Genomic DNA, 15,776 nt, shown 5'->3' with positions numbered 1-15,776 from the left:
ATCACTGTGCTGGTCCACCTGTGCTTCCAGCTTGTCTCCAGAGTAATACTCAGCTACCCTGCAGATGTGGGATGTTTCTGAAGCGCTGAGACCACCCCATGCTCTGCAAGTTCAAGATCTTGCTGGATGCACATATTTCAGGTTCAAACCCAGCTGCAGTGTGCCAGGCTGAAGAGCAGACAAATAAGGGGTCCAGAGTGAGCCCACCAGCAATCCTCACCCCTGTGCCTCTGGAGGCTTCTCATCCTGCTATTTCCTACTGCTATTCTCAAACTCCTCCTCCTCACAATCAACTCCAGCACCAAGTGCCAGCCCTGGGGCTCCTGCACTCCTGAGCACGGCAGGAGCAAACAGACTCCCCCAGAGCAAAAGACTAAAACCTGAATGGAGCAATTCTGACAGAGCTTCAACCAGGGATGATTTGTTATCAGTTACAAAGGGAAAATGAATTCTTACAAATGGGACGAAAGCAGAGGAAGGCTACCTTGTCAGATGCTGGTTGTTTTCCCTCTGAGATTTTAAACCACTGAAGATGCATTTGGAAGGAAAAATGACTCACCTCCACCTGTCTCTGCTAAGATCACAGAGCCATTCTACCTTGTGTGCCAATGACAAATGCTACCCCTGACTACCAATACAAGCTAACTAAGTAAAAGGCCAAATTCTGCACGTAAAGCATAAAATGACTGAGGTCTGCCACTACAAATACTCACAGTGCAAGTTCCAGTCTAAACCTTAAGGAAGGCAGAAGAGCCTTCCACATCAGTGAGGATGGTGAGCTCCTCAGGAGGCAAGCTAGACACTCAATCCATCTCTTGTATCAGATCTGTGTTAACATTTAAACAGGGCCTGCTGTTGTGATCTTTAGCAAGGAGCAGATGTGGTTTTGAGTAATGGTTAGCGTTACTTAACCGGTTATATTCACCAATGTAATTGACACCTATTCCATCATCCTTAATACACCCACTTCTTTCTCCGATACCATAAATAGATTAGAAAAGTTTCTGCAGATGGCCATGACCCCATTTGTTTGTGCACTTAGCCATGTATGAATCACTCTTGGCTTGTAGCAGCACTCTGGAATTACTGAAAGATAACTAGTCGGCACAGACACCAATAAATGAATCATGCTTTCCACAAGACCAAACCTTTGGGCTTTTACAGACTCCAATTACAAAGTAAGAAGAAAAGAACAAAGAAATTACTCAGTCTATTTGCACAAAGTCATGCAGAGTTGATTCACAGTTTTACAGAATTATTACTGACAATCATTTGTAGGGGGTTAGAGTAACAAACCAGCTACTTTACATATTGGACAGAATGAAGAGATGGAAAAAAAAAATCCCCAACCCATGTCCTGCATATATTCTTTGAAAAGTAGCATTGATTTTGGTGCCAGTACCTCTTTTCATTCTTGGTGTGCTCCAAGCCTGGGGGTTAATCAGCTTTCATTGGCCAAGGCTAAGTTCTGCCTTGCTGGGTTGCTTGGGCCAAGTTTGCAAATGTGGGAAATCCTGTTGCACCTGCTGAAGTGCACAAACCTCACGCCAGCAAACCATCACAGGCACAATCCCTCAGCTCTACAGCCATCAGCAGGGTCTCATAAATGGCTCAGAGAACTGCCATGTGCCAAAGCACTTGCCTTTCTAGCTGCACGTTTTTGAATGTACACTGCAAGTGAAAAATTACCCAGTCTGAGGCATTTTATTAAAGATATGTGCGAGACTGAAACCAAACACCAACGTGTGAACCACTTGAAAGCGCTGTGGACGTTCACCAACACTGACAACTTGTGAGACAAGTTCCCAACGCTGTGCAAGGTATCCTTATGTAACACCACAGCCCAGGACACACCAATATACACCACACACAGCAAAAAATACACCCTCTGCTACAGGGAGCATCAGCCTAGTCCTGTAGCAATGAGAAAATGGAAGTCTGACTAGCTGGACAGACAAAGGGACACTGATGGATTGCGACCTCAGTGATGCTACTTCGCTGGATGCGGTGAAAAAGTAGCGTTGCGTCAAAGAAATCTAAAAGTGAAGGTGGACCTGATGCCAACCTGAGCCTGGATAGGGACCAGTGTGCTGGTTGTAGCATCTCTGAAGTGAACAAAGTCACTGACAGTTTGGGAAAGGATGTAAATTAAACGTACACACAGTGCTATTTGTCTAAGGCCTCCTGGTGATACCACCCTTGACATGTAACTGAAGATCCAACTTCCTGAGTGAATTTACCTTGGAAATTATATGTGTGCCCTGTTTTACACTCCTGTTCCACTTGGTCCACAAGCAGAGAGGAGCTGCCAGCCTGGTACAGCTTAGAGCCACAGCTCAGGAGAGGCCAAAACCAGCACCAGAACAGCTACCACACAGCTCTAGACTAATTTGGGGAAACTTGTTTATTTGTTCTCATGCTTGAGGCTTCTGATTTCTGAAGCAGAGTATAGACTCCACCCCAAACTGGCTACAAGAAGGAAAGGTGCTATACAAGATTTACATTAAAACCTTAATAAACATTACCAATTCCTACCCCTTTCCATTACTACATAAATTAATGCAACAAGCTCTCTTGTATAAGAATATGTAGGCGACAACAACCTTCTCCCTTCAACAGGAGTTTATCTGAGGATGTGCTGTAGATAGAAAGGAAGGAAAAAGATTCCCAGTAGGGTTGTCTTTAGAAAGCTTGAGTCACTAGAACCACGGTCTCCAGGTGCAACACAAGACTAAAAAGATGAGTGTGCTAAACAGTAATGTGTCCTTCAGAAGGAAAAAAAAAAAGCTAAATCAGGAACCTGCAGTATGAGGTGGATGCTTGGATAAACACTGTACAACAGACCGCAGCAAAAATGCTAATGCAAGTTTAGTTTTCACACCAGAGAGATTTCAAAAGATTTGCAAAGCTTTGATAATATTTAACATCTTTACTAATTTCCTTTTTGGTGCAATCATAAATTTACCACGGTAGCCAAAAGATCTGGGATGAACTACAAGTTCTAGCTGGCTCCAAAGCCAACAAGAATAATGTGTGCTGTTACTATTTTCTCTGAAAACATACCTCTGCAAAACTGACTCAAAATGAGAAAAGAAATTGTGAAACTGTCATTACAAAGAAGCATTTAAAATGCAGATCAAAGTGCTGCCTTAGAAGCTGTATTCCTTGCCAAATCATCAAAGCTCTCTTTACTCTCAATAGCTCCCCAAATCCTCTGATTTGGATGATAAATTCTTACAGCTGAAATTTATCTCCTTTAAAAAAAAAAACAAACAACAAACCAAACAAAAAGCCCAAACCCCACAACTCCTCTTTATGGTTACCAACTACTTCATCAGCCAGTTGATTGAACCACTTTTTGTACTACTAAATTAACTTTCACAGATGTGTTTATGCCTGTGTGCACACACAGACAGTGAGACTTGCTCGGGTATGGAAAACTTGTCAGCTCTCAGCAGTGTGTGTGTGCAGGGTCTCACCAGCTCTCAGTGGTGCCTGGGTGTGTGTGCAGGGTCTCACCAGCTCTCAGCAGTGTGTCTGTCTGTCTGTGTCTGTGTTTCAGGGTTTCATGTGCTGACACTCAGGTGGCTATTCCTGACCCCGCACTCACTCATTACTTCTCAAGGAACTCCCAGACCACTACTACATTCCCTGCAGCAAGGAAGCAGCAACACAGCAGTCCACTAATCAGCTCTGAAAGATGGAGATGAGAGGTCACATCCTGCTGTCACAGAGGGGAGCCCTATGCTGAAATCCTCCCTGTTCCTCTCTGGTGCCGGATGCAGCCGCGCCGCCCGCAGACGGAGCAGGTCTCTGATGTGCTTCCTCACCTGGGATCTGCCCGAGTGACCTACCTTCTGCCACCCAAAATAGTTATAAAATAATCACCCAGCAATTCAGCCACGCAGACAGGAAGAACACTGCATAAAACATCCCCGTTGACATCAATGATTCCTTTGCTTTATGGACGTCTGGGAGTGTGCTCACGGTGTGAACCAAGTTTCCACTTAATTGCAGCAAAGTGGCCCTTGTACCTCTCTCCTCGTGAGCTCTCCAGCCAGGCTTTATTACTTTGACAAAACGTGCCAACAGCAGATGCACCGTGTATTGGAGGACAGGAGGGATCTGATAAGATAAACCACACACCACACATGGGATCTCCCTCCAGGAAGAAAACTGGTAGGCAGTTTTTACACGAAACAGCACCGCAAATAAATGACCTTTTTTTCACTAATTAGGCTCAGCAAACTCTGACGGTTGCTACTACCTGAATGAAACAACACCGACAGACATGACTGCACAGTGAATTACTTAGGAAAGAAGCTGGATTGTAATTACTGCTATTAGTGACACCATGTATTTTGGTACTTCCCTTGGAAAGGTCTCCTCACGTCTATCCATTTATAATTGAGGTTTACAAATTCATTCTAAAACTGGATTTATCAAACCACCAACTTCAGCCTGGGAAATCTAAAAATATTAGTATATTTGGTGAGCAACAGCAAATAAAGTAAGAACATACACATGTGGGTTCCATCCGCAAGGGAAGCAGTGGTAGTTCAACTAATTCAACATCTTGAAAATTCAGAGGTGATCCCAGGCCCTACCTTGGGAATTCCTGGCTTTAAAAATGAGGTTGCTGTTCCCAACACACCCTTCAGTGCTGGTCCACTCAGAACTCGGATCTGAGAACACACTACTAAACAAAACAAAGGCAAATCAAAGGCTCATTCAGGGGGTGGAGGATGCCTCCATGGCAGAAGGTAACAGGACTCAGTGCAGCAAACATCCTCCTCTGAAAACACCCTGATACTGACTGAAAAGGAAGAATTAGCCATGTCTTGTCTCCCCTTTGCATTATAGATGATCACCTCTGATTATACAGGATCACCTCTGGTGCCGTGTGTGCCGGTGCCGCTGTGCAGCTCAACACAATCCAGGTGTTCACCCACAGGAAAAAAAATAGCAAAGTTTGACTATTTTCCCTGCATATCTCTTCTGTGTCTTTTCATTCTCCCATTCAACACCAATTATAAAACACTAAAATTAAAATCACCAACTTGAGGGCACTAACTTTAAGAAAGACCCCTGTGCTCTCCAGGCCTTTCCCTGGGTATGAGAGGTTCGACCTGCAGGGCTGGGACTTCAGAGTGTCTGGGTCCCCAGGGATGGCCAAGGGCACACACAGACAGCTCTTAGGCCACAGTAAGCAAAGCCATCCATGCTCTGCTCCTCCTGGATCGTACCTCGGGATGCTGATCTCAGCAAAAAGCAGCACTTTGTCACGGACACACGGCCAGAGCCAGACACAGGGAACTCCCCGGTTTGGCTGAGGTCAAACTGAGATGCCACAAACTGAGCATCCTCTGTGCAAGCACTTTCGGACTTGCTGAAACCCTGGTAGCATCTCTGGCTTCCTCCTATGAGGAAAACTTGGGGGGGAATAAAGAAGTACGTGGTTACTATCCACTCTGCCCTGGAAGAAGCCGTAACTGCCATTGACACAGTGTCAGGAAAGAAACATATTTGCCAAAAAAGCAGTCTGAAGCAGAAAGGAGACGTGATCCCAGGTTTGAGCCATCTGCATTTGGTTTGTTATTAAACCAAAGAATGTGAAAACCTAGAAGTCCTTGCTTGGACAGAAACCTGCTCTCACAGTTTGTGTCACTGGCCAGACACAGCGCTGCCCACCAGCCCAGGGCACTGCAGCCAAGGGGATGGAGGTGCAACGATACCTCTTAAACTCCCAAAGGCTTTGGATAACGTTCCTGCACCAGCAAAGCCTCTGCCCAGAGCCACCCGGCCCAGAGAGAGCTGCCCTCACACCCCGTGCCTGCAGCCATCCTCCCGCAGGGATGTCCAGGTTGCCCGCGGGATGCCCGGCCTTGGCACCCACACCCTCCGGGAGCCGTCCCGGCGAGGAGCGGGGAAGGCAGCGGGGAGGCGGGCACAGCGCCCCGCTCTGCCAAAATAATTAGTTATTTACAGACTCTTCCGCCACCACGGTCACCCCTGACCTCCTTCGGCAGCCGGAGCGATTAGAGCCCACTGCCGCAGACGTCTGGCTGCTTAACACCGCCCGGCACACTGGCACTCCAGCCGGGCGAGACTCCGCGCCCCCGCCCCCAAAAAGCCCTTTTATAATCCTAATCTGGGAGCGCCACACACAGAAACCAGCTGCTTCCTCCACCGCAGCGCCGCAGCCTGCCATACGGAATGGAGCCTGCAAGGAAATGTTGGGGGGGATCGGTTGGACAGTTTAACCTATTTAGAGGGTTAAGTTAGAGGAGTTTGCAGTTATGCTGCTTTTTCCCGGAGCGTTGCTGCCTTGGTAACTTTTGGCTGAGAAATTAAAGAGCATCTGGTGGTGGCTGCTCCGAGGATCACTCGAAGTTGTATTAGAAAGATACGTAAAATCAAGAGACGGGAGGAAGAAAAAACGCTGTGTGATGAATTTATCTCAGGGAGGCTCAACTCCGTCCTTCCCACCTAAGCCAGGTGGAGGAAGCGATCAGGTAACAGCCCCTGCAGTGCAACCAAAGCTCTCCTGGAGCACGGAGGTGAGTGAACGCTGCCCGTCACCAGCAGGAAATAAATAATAACACTGGCGACAAAGAAACCTACAGGAACATAAGGTAAGGGCGGGCAGCAGTAAGGGAGCTCTGTCCAAGGCTCCCGGGAGCGAATGGGAACTCAGTGCCTGAGTGGCAGGACCCCAGAGCTGACAGAGAGCAGGGGACAACTCAGGGAAGGATCTCAGGAGATGTGTGGCACCCGAATTCAGGCAAGGTCTCCTCTGCTGTACTTCACTGTCCCCAGCCTCTCACACACCTCCATCCATAAATGGCACCTGCCTCCTACCAAGCCTTTCATACACTGAAAAAAATGGGAAAAAAATTATAAACTGTGCTGCTTCTAAAAAGTCATGGAATGAAATTAAAAGCCTGAGTTGTTCCAACAAAACCTCATGCCAAGAGTTAGACTGGAAGAGAAGCTTTTTCTTCAAAAGACATTACACATTTTAATTCACAACTTTTATCATAACCATGAGCCTTGATCAGACACAAAGTAAAGTCTCTCATCCTTGGGATTCTGTGGGACATAGTTTATGTTCAGTAACTGGCTGACACAAAAAAGAACTGTATCTTCATTATTTATACACTGCTATTGGTATGCACATCTAGCCCGGCCTGTTAAAGTCAGGAAAGAATAATGGTCTATTCAGTACCGGTAGTGTTAATAAAATCAGGCAAATCCAGCTTAGTTTTGTCTGAACACGAATGAGATTAAATCAAGATTAAAAGTGCATACAGTACAAAGGGTATGGTTTATGCTAAAATTCAGAATGAACACATTTGAGTACCCGGTATACAAATGCCTGCAGACCTTCCCCGGGACTCAGACACCTGAATTAAACAACGATGAAACTGGAGGAGGAGAGGGCAGACGACACTGGACAAAAGCCATCCAAAATACCAAGAGACAGATGCTCTGCAGCCCCGCTGGAGGTAACGGGGCAGATCCTGTGCTAGCAGAGACAGGCACAGCTCAGCTGGCTCCCCCAGCACACACCGAGCGCCAGCCTGCCCCGTCGCAGTGCCAGGAATATATGCAAAATCCAGACTCTTTCCCAAGTTTTCCTTTTGGGCCATTTTGCATTAGTCTGTGCAGGGTTTGGATTTCACGGCACTGAACGAGGCGCTAAGCACGGTACAATCCTGACAACCCTCCAGGGCCGGGATTCCTTGAAAATCTTCCCTTTACAGAAAATACCATTTGCTTGAAACTGCCAGAGAGCCCAACTCATTCCTCCTTCCTCAGCAGCAATATTCCTTCTCTTTCATCTCCGTGCACTTCATTTCCAAGAGGGAAAGAGCACACAGAGAAGTGGTGGATATTTAGGTCAGGCAGTGGCCTCACTGCTACTCTGCGAGGGCTGAAAAATATTCACGAAAAAAGGCAAATCGCCCTTCGGAACAAAAAGCCCCGAAGGGCTGGAGACGGGGAGAACAGGTTCCCAAATACAAGCCCTCCCCGGGTGTCCGGACCGCGATGCTCCCCCGCCCGGTACGGAGAGGAGGGTGATTTACCCCGGGGGAGCGCAGACCCCCGGGGGAGGCTCGGGGGCCCCGCAGCATCACCCCGCAGGAGGGAAAGGCGCGGGGCAGGGGCGGCTGCGCCCGCCGGGGCACGGCGAGGAAGGGGCGAGATGCGGGCGGTGATGGAGCCGCGATGGGGAAGAGCGCGGATCTCACACAGCCGGTGCCGAGGAGCGCCCGGTGGAGGCTGATCCCGGGAAAGCTGATCCCGGGGAGCTCCGCCAGCCCGGCCCGCGCCGTGTCACACCCGCACCAACATCCCAGCAGCAACAGATGAGAGACCAGGGCTCGCACGGAGGGGGAAGGAAAATCACTCCGAGAAAGCGCATCGCAGCGAAGGGTCCCGGCGCCGCCGGGAGCCCCCGCGGAAACTTCCCCGCCCGCGGCGGGGCCGCAGGGCGCTCCCGCACCCACGGGCACCTCCCGCACCCACCCCGGGGAGCAGCAGGACAAGTACTTACTGATCTCCATGCTCTGGAACAAAGACCTTTTGCAGTTGCATGTGCAGGACACATTGGGCTGAATAGCTACGGCCGTGCTGTTCAGCCCCATGAAGTTATACATTTAAACAAAAAAAAAAAAAAAGGGGGAAAAAAAAAAAAAGGGAAGAAGGCGACGGCGACACAAAGAACTTCCCAGCCGCCGAGCGCTCCCCGGGCAGCACCACATAAAGCCGGGGCTCCTCCTCGGCGCGGGGGGGCGGAGGGAGGGAAATGCAGCTGCGATCAGAAATTGGAAATAAAAAACCCGGCGCGGCGCAGCGGCCCCGGCAGCGGCTCCGCTCGGCCCCGCGGCTGCTCCGCGCCCCTCCGGCCCGGGAGGCGGCTGCGCTGGGCCCGGAGCGGCAGCCCCGCACTTTTGTGGGGCGCGGCGCGGTGGGAGCGCGGTGGGAGCGCGGCCCGCCCGCTCCCGCTCCGCTCCCGCCCCCCGCGCTCATTCACGGCCACGGGGACGCGGCCGCGCCGCCGCCGCCGCGGGCGGGACCGTGACGTCAGCGCCAGACGGGGACTGCCCTTCCCTCCTTCCCTGCTTCCCTACCCTGCTTCCCTTCCCTCCTTCCCTTGCCTTCCCGGCGCCGCCGCCGGGACCAGCGGTGGGGGGAGGGCGCGGGGGGGCGGCGGGAGCGCGCCCTGCTTTGCCCCCGCGCCCGGTGCGGGACCCCCGGACGCGCCCAAGGGGGGCGGCGGCTGCTCCAGGGGGGCGCGGGGCTCACGGAACTACGGAATCACAGAGCGGGTCAGGCTGGAAGGGACCGCAATGGGGCATCTGGTCCAACCTCCCTGTTCCAGCAGGGTCATCCCAGAGCACACGGCACAGGATTGTGTCCAGACGGCTCTGGAATATCTCCAGGGAGGAGACTCCACACCCTTTCTGGTCTCTGTTCAGTGCTCGGTCACTGCACAGGGAAGAAGTTCCTCATGTCCAGGTGGAACTTCCTGGGCATCAGTTCCTGCCCATTCTTCTTGTCCCATTGCTGGGCCCCCAAAAGCAGAGCCTGGTCCATCCTCTGACCCCTCCCTGCAGGCCCTGACAGACATGGATGGGGTCCCCTTCTCAGTGTGTCTTCTCAAGACTGAACAGGCCCAGCTCCCTCAGCCTTTCCTTGCAAGAGAGATGCTGCAGTTGCACTTGCCCTCCCACACCCACTGAGGATCTTTAATGCACCACCCGCACTGCTGAGCCCACCCTTCTCAGAGCCCACCCCAGCTGGGTTTGGTGTCACCCACCACTCCTGGCTTCCACCAGGACTCATCAGAGATTTTGCAGATCAGCCCCCGAAGCACCTGGATTTGGGCATCCTGCAGGAAAAACACCTGCGAGCCGAGCTCACCCACAACACCCACCCTGCTGCAGCCCCACAGCACCGAGCCACAGGGCTTCGGCCTCGCCTCACACAGCCAGTCCCCAGCGTGGCTTCTCAGGCAAAAAAATGGGAAAGACTGGAAAAGAAATGTGGGGGGAAAACCTGCGCCATGGCTGAACTTGGTGTAAATTCTGCCATTAGCTCCAATGATGCTGCTTTCTACTCGGAAACTATTCCAGACAGAGACATTCCCACTTTGTTTCAAACCATATGTTTTAAAATGGAGTGACCCCATTCACTCCATAGACAGGTAAAAGGAAAAAACCATCATCTCTCCCTGAGGGCTCAGCGTGCCAAGCTTTAGTCAAGAGAGATTTTATTTTTTTTTTCCCTGGGAAATAAACCTGTGAAAACAGAGGTTTATAATGAAAATGCTGAAACAAGCTTAACTACAGCAGTGCGAAGTAGCTGCTATAATACTTGGTGAATCCTGTTACTGGGAGATAAAGGCAGCTTCAGTTATCTTCTAAGAAAGCATATTTTCCCATAATTGTTGATAGCTCTGATTTAGGATTTGGGAGTATCTGAAGAGTCCCCAGCTGGGCCTGAGCTCCCCAGAGATGCTGCTGGGAAGATGCGCCAAGACAGGGACAAGTAACTGACCTGCAGAAATCCTATTCCTACTAAGCTGTGGCAATCCCACAAGATGGATGGTGTTGAGAGTTGGGTCAGGCACGGTGGCACTCACTCATAAGGTTTAACCTTTATTTTCACCCCAAAAAATGGAATTTATTTCTACATGACTACTTACAAACTAATGTTAAATACCCGCCTGTGCTTTACTCCTGCAGCCCCATCCAGTCCTGTGAAAATGCCTGGAGAGAAGGAACAAGGAATTTCCAGGTTGTTTAATCTTTTACTTCTTGCCACTTGACAGATGGTAACTCCCAACAATTACTAATCCAAAGGAAACACGGAAGAGGATCGTGCAGCTCAGATAGAAACAAGCTTTAAGAAGTTTGTGCTTCCCAGAAATGAATTATCCAAGGAGTGCTATTCCCAAAGGCAGTGGGAGGCACCGGGGTGGCCCTGGAGGAGGGGGTTAGTGTGCAGGGAGAGGAGGGACAATTACCTGAAAAAAAATCTACACAAGAATTAGAGATAAAGGGATTCCAATCCTATTTTTATATTTTGTTCCCTGCCTTAGTTTCCTCATTGGTAACACACAGGAGGGATAATCCTTTACCTGCTTTTTGGCTGATTGCTTCAGGTTGGTCCAGGGGGGCTCCATTTCTTTTGTGGCAGTCAAACTTTTGGAAATGCTTCATGAAAATGTGAAGCAACATCACCCTTATTACAGGGACGTGGCCCTCGGGTGGGAGCCCACCAGCCCCAGGAAGGCCATCAAGAATGTTAAAGCCAGGAACACACAGAGTCAAGACTGTGAAGATAAATGCCAGTTCAGATATGCTTTATCAATCAACCCATTTTTGTTATTATTTAACTGAAAATATATTTTTATATTATTTTTAAAACAGTTGACAGTTGAATATTAGAGACTATTCTCCAATGAACCTTGCTTGACTGGCCAGGAAAGGCAGATGCAAGCTAAGCTGAGCCCAGCAGCTTGCAACTAACACCCTTTGCACTTAAAACACTGCCAGAAAGTCAAGGTGAACACTACAAAATGGTCTCAAGCAAGTCAATGCAGCTCTAAGTAATGTATTATTCCTCTGTGGCAGGTCAGGTCCTCGAGTGGTGGGTTACAGAACCCTTGTGCACAATCTCTGCTGCAACAAGCACAGCTCTGCCTTTCCCAGCTGGGCATGGCATCACCCACAGGTCCAGGGATAAAGGCTCCAGTTTCAGATGCAGGCTGCTGCAAGTTCACACATCTTCCCAACCTTCTTTAAAAATAAAGAAAAAAAAATAAGTGTTTGCAAGTCGATGCTGGTTTAAAAATGTTATGTTTACCACCATCCCCATTTCATCTGAACGACTCATGTGGCTTTAAGAACAATCAGCATTTTTCCACCATGATTTAAGAACAAATAATTAAAGCCATCCCAGATGGGCTTGTAAAAATTAAAAGTACATCACTAAGCTAAACGCTTCACCCTGTTCTTTGTAATGACACCATCCACCCTCCAGCCCACCCTGTTTGTCAGAGTCTCTTCTGTACCAGCAGCAAGTACTGGTCAGTGGGACACTTCCAGAGTACACTGTTGTTAATTTTGGCTCCTGCATTCTCTACTGATCAGCTTTCTTCCACTTCTTTTTATGTCCTCCCTGGAGACCCCTCTGATGGCTCCAGGATGAGTCTGGCACTGCGAGATCTCCCTTTGCTTCCTGGATTTGCCATAAAACTCCAGGGTGAGCCGAGGCTGCTCCCTGGGCCTCAGGCTCTTCAGCCATGGAAAGGGACACGCAGGAGCTCCAATGTCATCTGAGGTCCTTGGACAAACTGAAGGACATGGGCACATCAGTTGGTTCTGGCTGGTTTGGAACTGTAACTTAATTTTGCTCATCGCCAGACCAGAAGTCAGGCATTTGCCTGTGCAGTCACATTTAAATCTTCCCTTTTATTCCTCACTGCAACACTTCATCACTAGTTAAATCAGCAGCACTAAGGGTAAATTCATAAAATGTGATGGGAAAGCAAGATCCACGTGAGAAATAAGTAACTCCAAGAGTCAAATCGTATTCTTCCAAAAGTGGTTGAGTCAATCTAAGGAAAAACAAAACAAAAAAGCTCCACATCTCCCCAAAGCTTTGTTAACTAAACAGTTGTCCATTAAAGAGTCCAAATATTTCCCAGCATTAGTCTTTGGATTAATGTTAAATCGATACACACTAACGCAATAGGGCAATAGTTACCATGGTGAATAATTCTATATTTATTTTCAAGCAAGCCTTATTTCTAACAATTCCAGACATGGTTTCCACTTTCTGGTGACTAACCTCTTAATTTAAGTTTATTTTTCTTAACTGTTTGGTACCAGAAACTCAAGTGTTCTCCCCAGCAATTAGAACAAGTGTTCTCTGCCACAATAGAGAACAATGCCGTGGGAACATGGATGCTGAACAGCTTTAGCTGAGGGCTCCTTTGCCTGGGAATGTCAGCACAGCTACGTCTCAGGTATGATTTGAAGTGTACAGGATGGTGTGAATTAAGCCTTTGATGGACAAGCCCTCATCCTTATTTGGAATGTCAGAAGCCTTTTCCCTGTTAGGCTCCATCCCATTTGCGAAGTGCCAATAACCTGCCTCAAACAATATTCCACCTCCAAAATGACCTCCTTCCCCTCCCTGGGAGCCCCCTCTCAGCCCACCCACTCCCTCCTTTCTCCCTGGGTGAGGCCAGGACCCTCCTTCCCTCCTGCTGTGGCATCGGGCTGACAGGGGACAATGACCCTGCTGTCACCAACCCTGCAGTTCACAGCTGCCTCCCGAGTGCTTTTTTTCCATCCCTGCACAGGGTTGGGTCCCATTTAGGAGGTTTTGTTCCCAACCAGGAGGGATAAAAAGTCCGTGAGTATTTGTCTGTAATGAAAATTTTTACTGAAGCCACCAGAATGTTGTTCCAACCCATCCTGTCCCATTTGGGGCCTGATATTACTCCGTCTGACATCACTGGAAAGACTCCACCTTTACATTTTATTGAGGCACTGGTAGGAAATATATCACTGCACTACCAAAAAATAATCACCCTCCGAATTCACAGCTCCCCGACTGAACACATTTCATTTTCTTGTGCTAGAAAAACCAGGATGGCACATGTGAAATGGAACAGCACTGAGGGAAGAGTTTTAACTGCATGAACATAAAATAATCCTTAACTTTTTTTTTTTTTTGATGGAACAACAGGCATTTTGGAGAGACGAATGGCGTTTTGGAAAGCAGACAAAGATGACCCTGAGCTCCCCGACTGAGAGCTGACATACCCAAGTGAAGACTCCCAGCTCATCCAAGGGAGCACTTGGGCAATGCTGAAGGCCAGCTCTGACCCTCTGAACCGCTCCCAGCAGCGCTGCTGCTTCTGCAGCTGCCAAGTCCATAGATTCAACTGTCCTCACACGATGCCCACCTGCACGTGGTTACAAACACACACGGACACGGACACGCTCCTGTCCGCCAAAACCACCACTGCTGCGCTTCGTTTCTTTTGTTTCTCTCGAGACACGTGAGATCAGCCAAACCCAGGCCCTGCTCTGCCCTCTTCTGCCCGGACACCCCTGGGCGGGCTGGGGCTCTCACAGGTACCGCTCTGTGCCCCTCAGCGCTCACACCCGCCGCCAGCGCTCCCAGCGCTGCCACCGGCCCGGAGCCACCGCGGAGCCCCTCTGGCCCCGCTCTGCCAAGAGCAGGCTCCGAGGATGCCCCTGCGCTGAGCCGCCATTCAGTGCCAGCACAGGGCGAGCGCTGCCCTGCTCCCCCCATCATCGCGGGGTCCCACAGGGGCTCACCCGCGCTGTCCCCGGGGCTCGCAGGGACACCCGGCAGGACAAACCCCCCACCCCGCGCGGCGGGCGCGGCCCCTTTAAAGGCCCCTCACGCGGCGGGGGCGGCCCCGCAGCGCCGGGCGGGCGCTGCCCCGCCCCCGGCCCGTAAGGGACGCGCCGGCTCGGCCAATCAGAAGTGTCGGCCGCGGCCGCGGGGAGCGAGGCAGCCAATGAGCCGCGAGGGGGGGGGCGTCGGCGCCACGTGGGGCGGGGCCGTGACCGCGCCGTGACCCGGGGCCGCCACAGAGGCGCAGCGCGCGCCCGCCCGCGCCGCCGCCTTAAAGGGCCAGTGCGGGGCCGGGAGGGGCCGCGCCGGCCCTGCGGGGTGCGGGACAGCGGGCGGGGGGTGTGCGGGTGTGTGGGGGCGTGTGTGCGAGGGGGGGCTGTCACGGCACCCCCGGCGCTGCCAGCGCATCCTGCCCCGGCCACGACCGGCTCGCCCGGTGTAGCGCGCAGCAGGAGGGGGCACGTGGCATCACCTCTGCGGGACGGCGAGCGGGGACCGTGCCCTGCCCTGGGACAGACGGACAGCCAGGGCTCGAGTGCACCCGCTGGGCAGGACAGACGGACAGCCAGTGCTGGGCCATGAGCTCCCGCGTTCCCTGCGCAGGGCTCCACAGACAGCGGCAGGGCCTCCGAGGCTGCCGGGACCGTGACCTTAAACTCTGTTTCCCGTTAGGCTTTAGTTCTTTTATACCCTCGAAGTGCCTCTCGGTGGCACCGCGGAAACCCCCGGTCAGGAGCATCGCCCGGGACGGGCCGAGCTGCTCTCATTCCCTGGGTGATGCTGGTGGGAATGACTCCGCAGCAGAGGGAGAAGCCCCCAGGATGTGTGTGTGTGTGTATGTGTGTGTGTGTGTGTGTGTGTGTGTGTGTGTCTGTGTGTGTGTTTATGTCTGTGTGTGTGTTTATGTGTGTGTTTATGTGTGTTATGTGTGTCTGTGTGTGTATGTGTGTGTGTGGCAGGGGCTGAGCTCGGCCTGGGCTGTGGGTGGCGGGGAGCCAAGCGCAGCTGAGCGGCCCCACGGTGCAGAGGGGCCCGTTGTCCCTGGGCAGGACACACAGAACTCACACCCCGAGGGGCCCCGGGCACTGCCCCGCTGCACATCTGACATGGCCATCGCTGCCCCGTAAACCTGTGGACGGGGCAGCTTCGACACCAGAGAGACAGGAAAGCAAACAAACAGGAGGGCTAGGAAAGAGGGAGGATCCTGGAACACAAACGCTCCCATAAATGTCTTTTCCGTAAGTCTATTTACTCAGCTGCTGAAATTATTTCAGCCGAGTGATTAGTCTTACATGCTAAAACCAAGCCATCCATTCTCCTCTCTGATAGTCCAAAATCCTACATCTGGTACTTTATCTGCAGCC

General features: G+C 51.0%; 1 protein-coding gene across 3 annotated transcripts in view; it reads right to left on the bottom strand.

The window, feature by feature from the left end:
* PMEPA1 (prostate transmembrane protein, androgen induced 1) overlaps window positions 1-8,973 on the bottom strand; it is a 48,653-nt gene extending 39,680 nt beyond the window's left edge. The window contains exon 1 of one of the 3 annotated variants that reach the window (XM_027697290.1): window positions 8,561-8,973. In XM_027697290.1, the coding sequence (XP_027553091.1) occupies window positions 8,561-8,663 (103 nt within the window). In that variant the 5' untranslated portion in view covers window positions 8,664-8,973. The remainder of the gene's footprint in view (window positions 1-8,560) is intronic. The other 2 variants (XM_027697291.1, XM_027697289.1) reach the window with 2 other exon arrangements.
* Between the last annotated feature and the right edge of the window lie 6,803 nt (window positions 8,974-15,776).

This window comes from Neopelma chrysocephalum, unplaced genomic scaffold (genome assembly GCF_003984885.1).
Source record: "Neopelma chrysocephalum unplaced genomic scaffold, ASM398488v2 Primary Assembly neopelma1_119, whole genome shotgun sequence".
Lineage (NCBI taxonomy): Eukaryota > Metazoa > Chordata > Aves > Passeriformes > Pipridae > Neopelma > Neopelma chrysocephalum.
The sequence above is the reverse complement of the archived record's forward strand: the minus strand, read 5'-3'. Positions and strand labels throughout refer to the sequence as shown.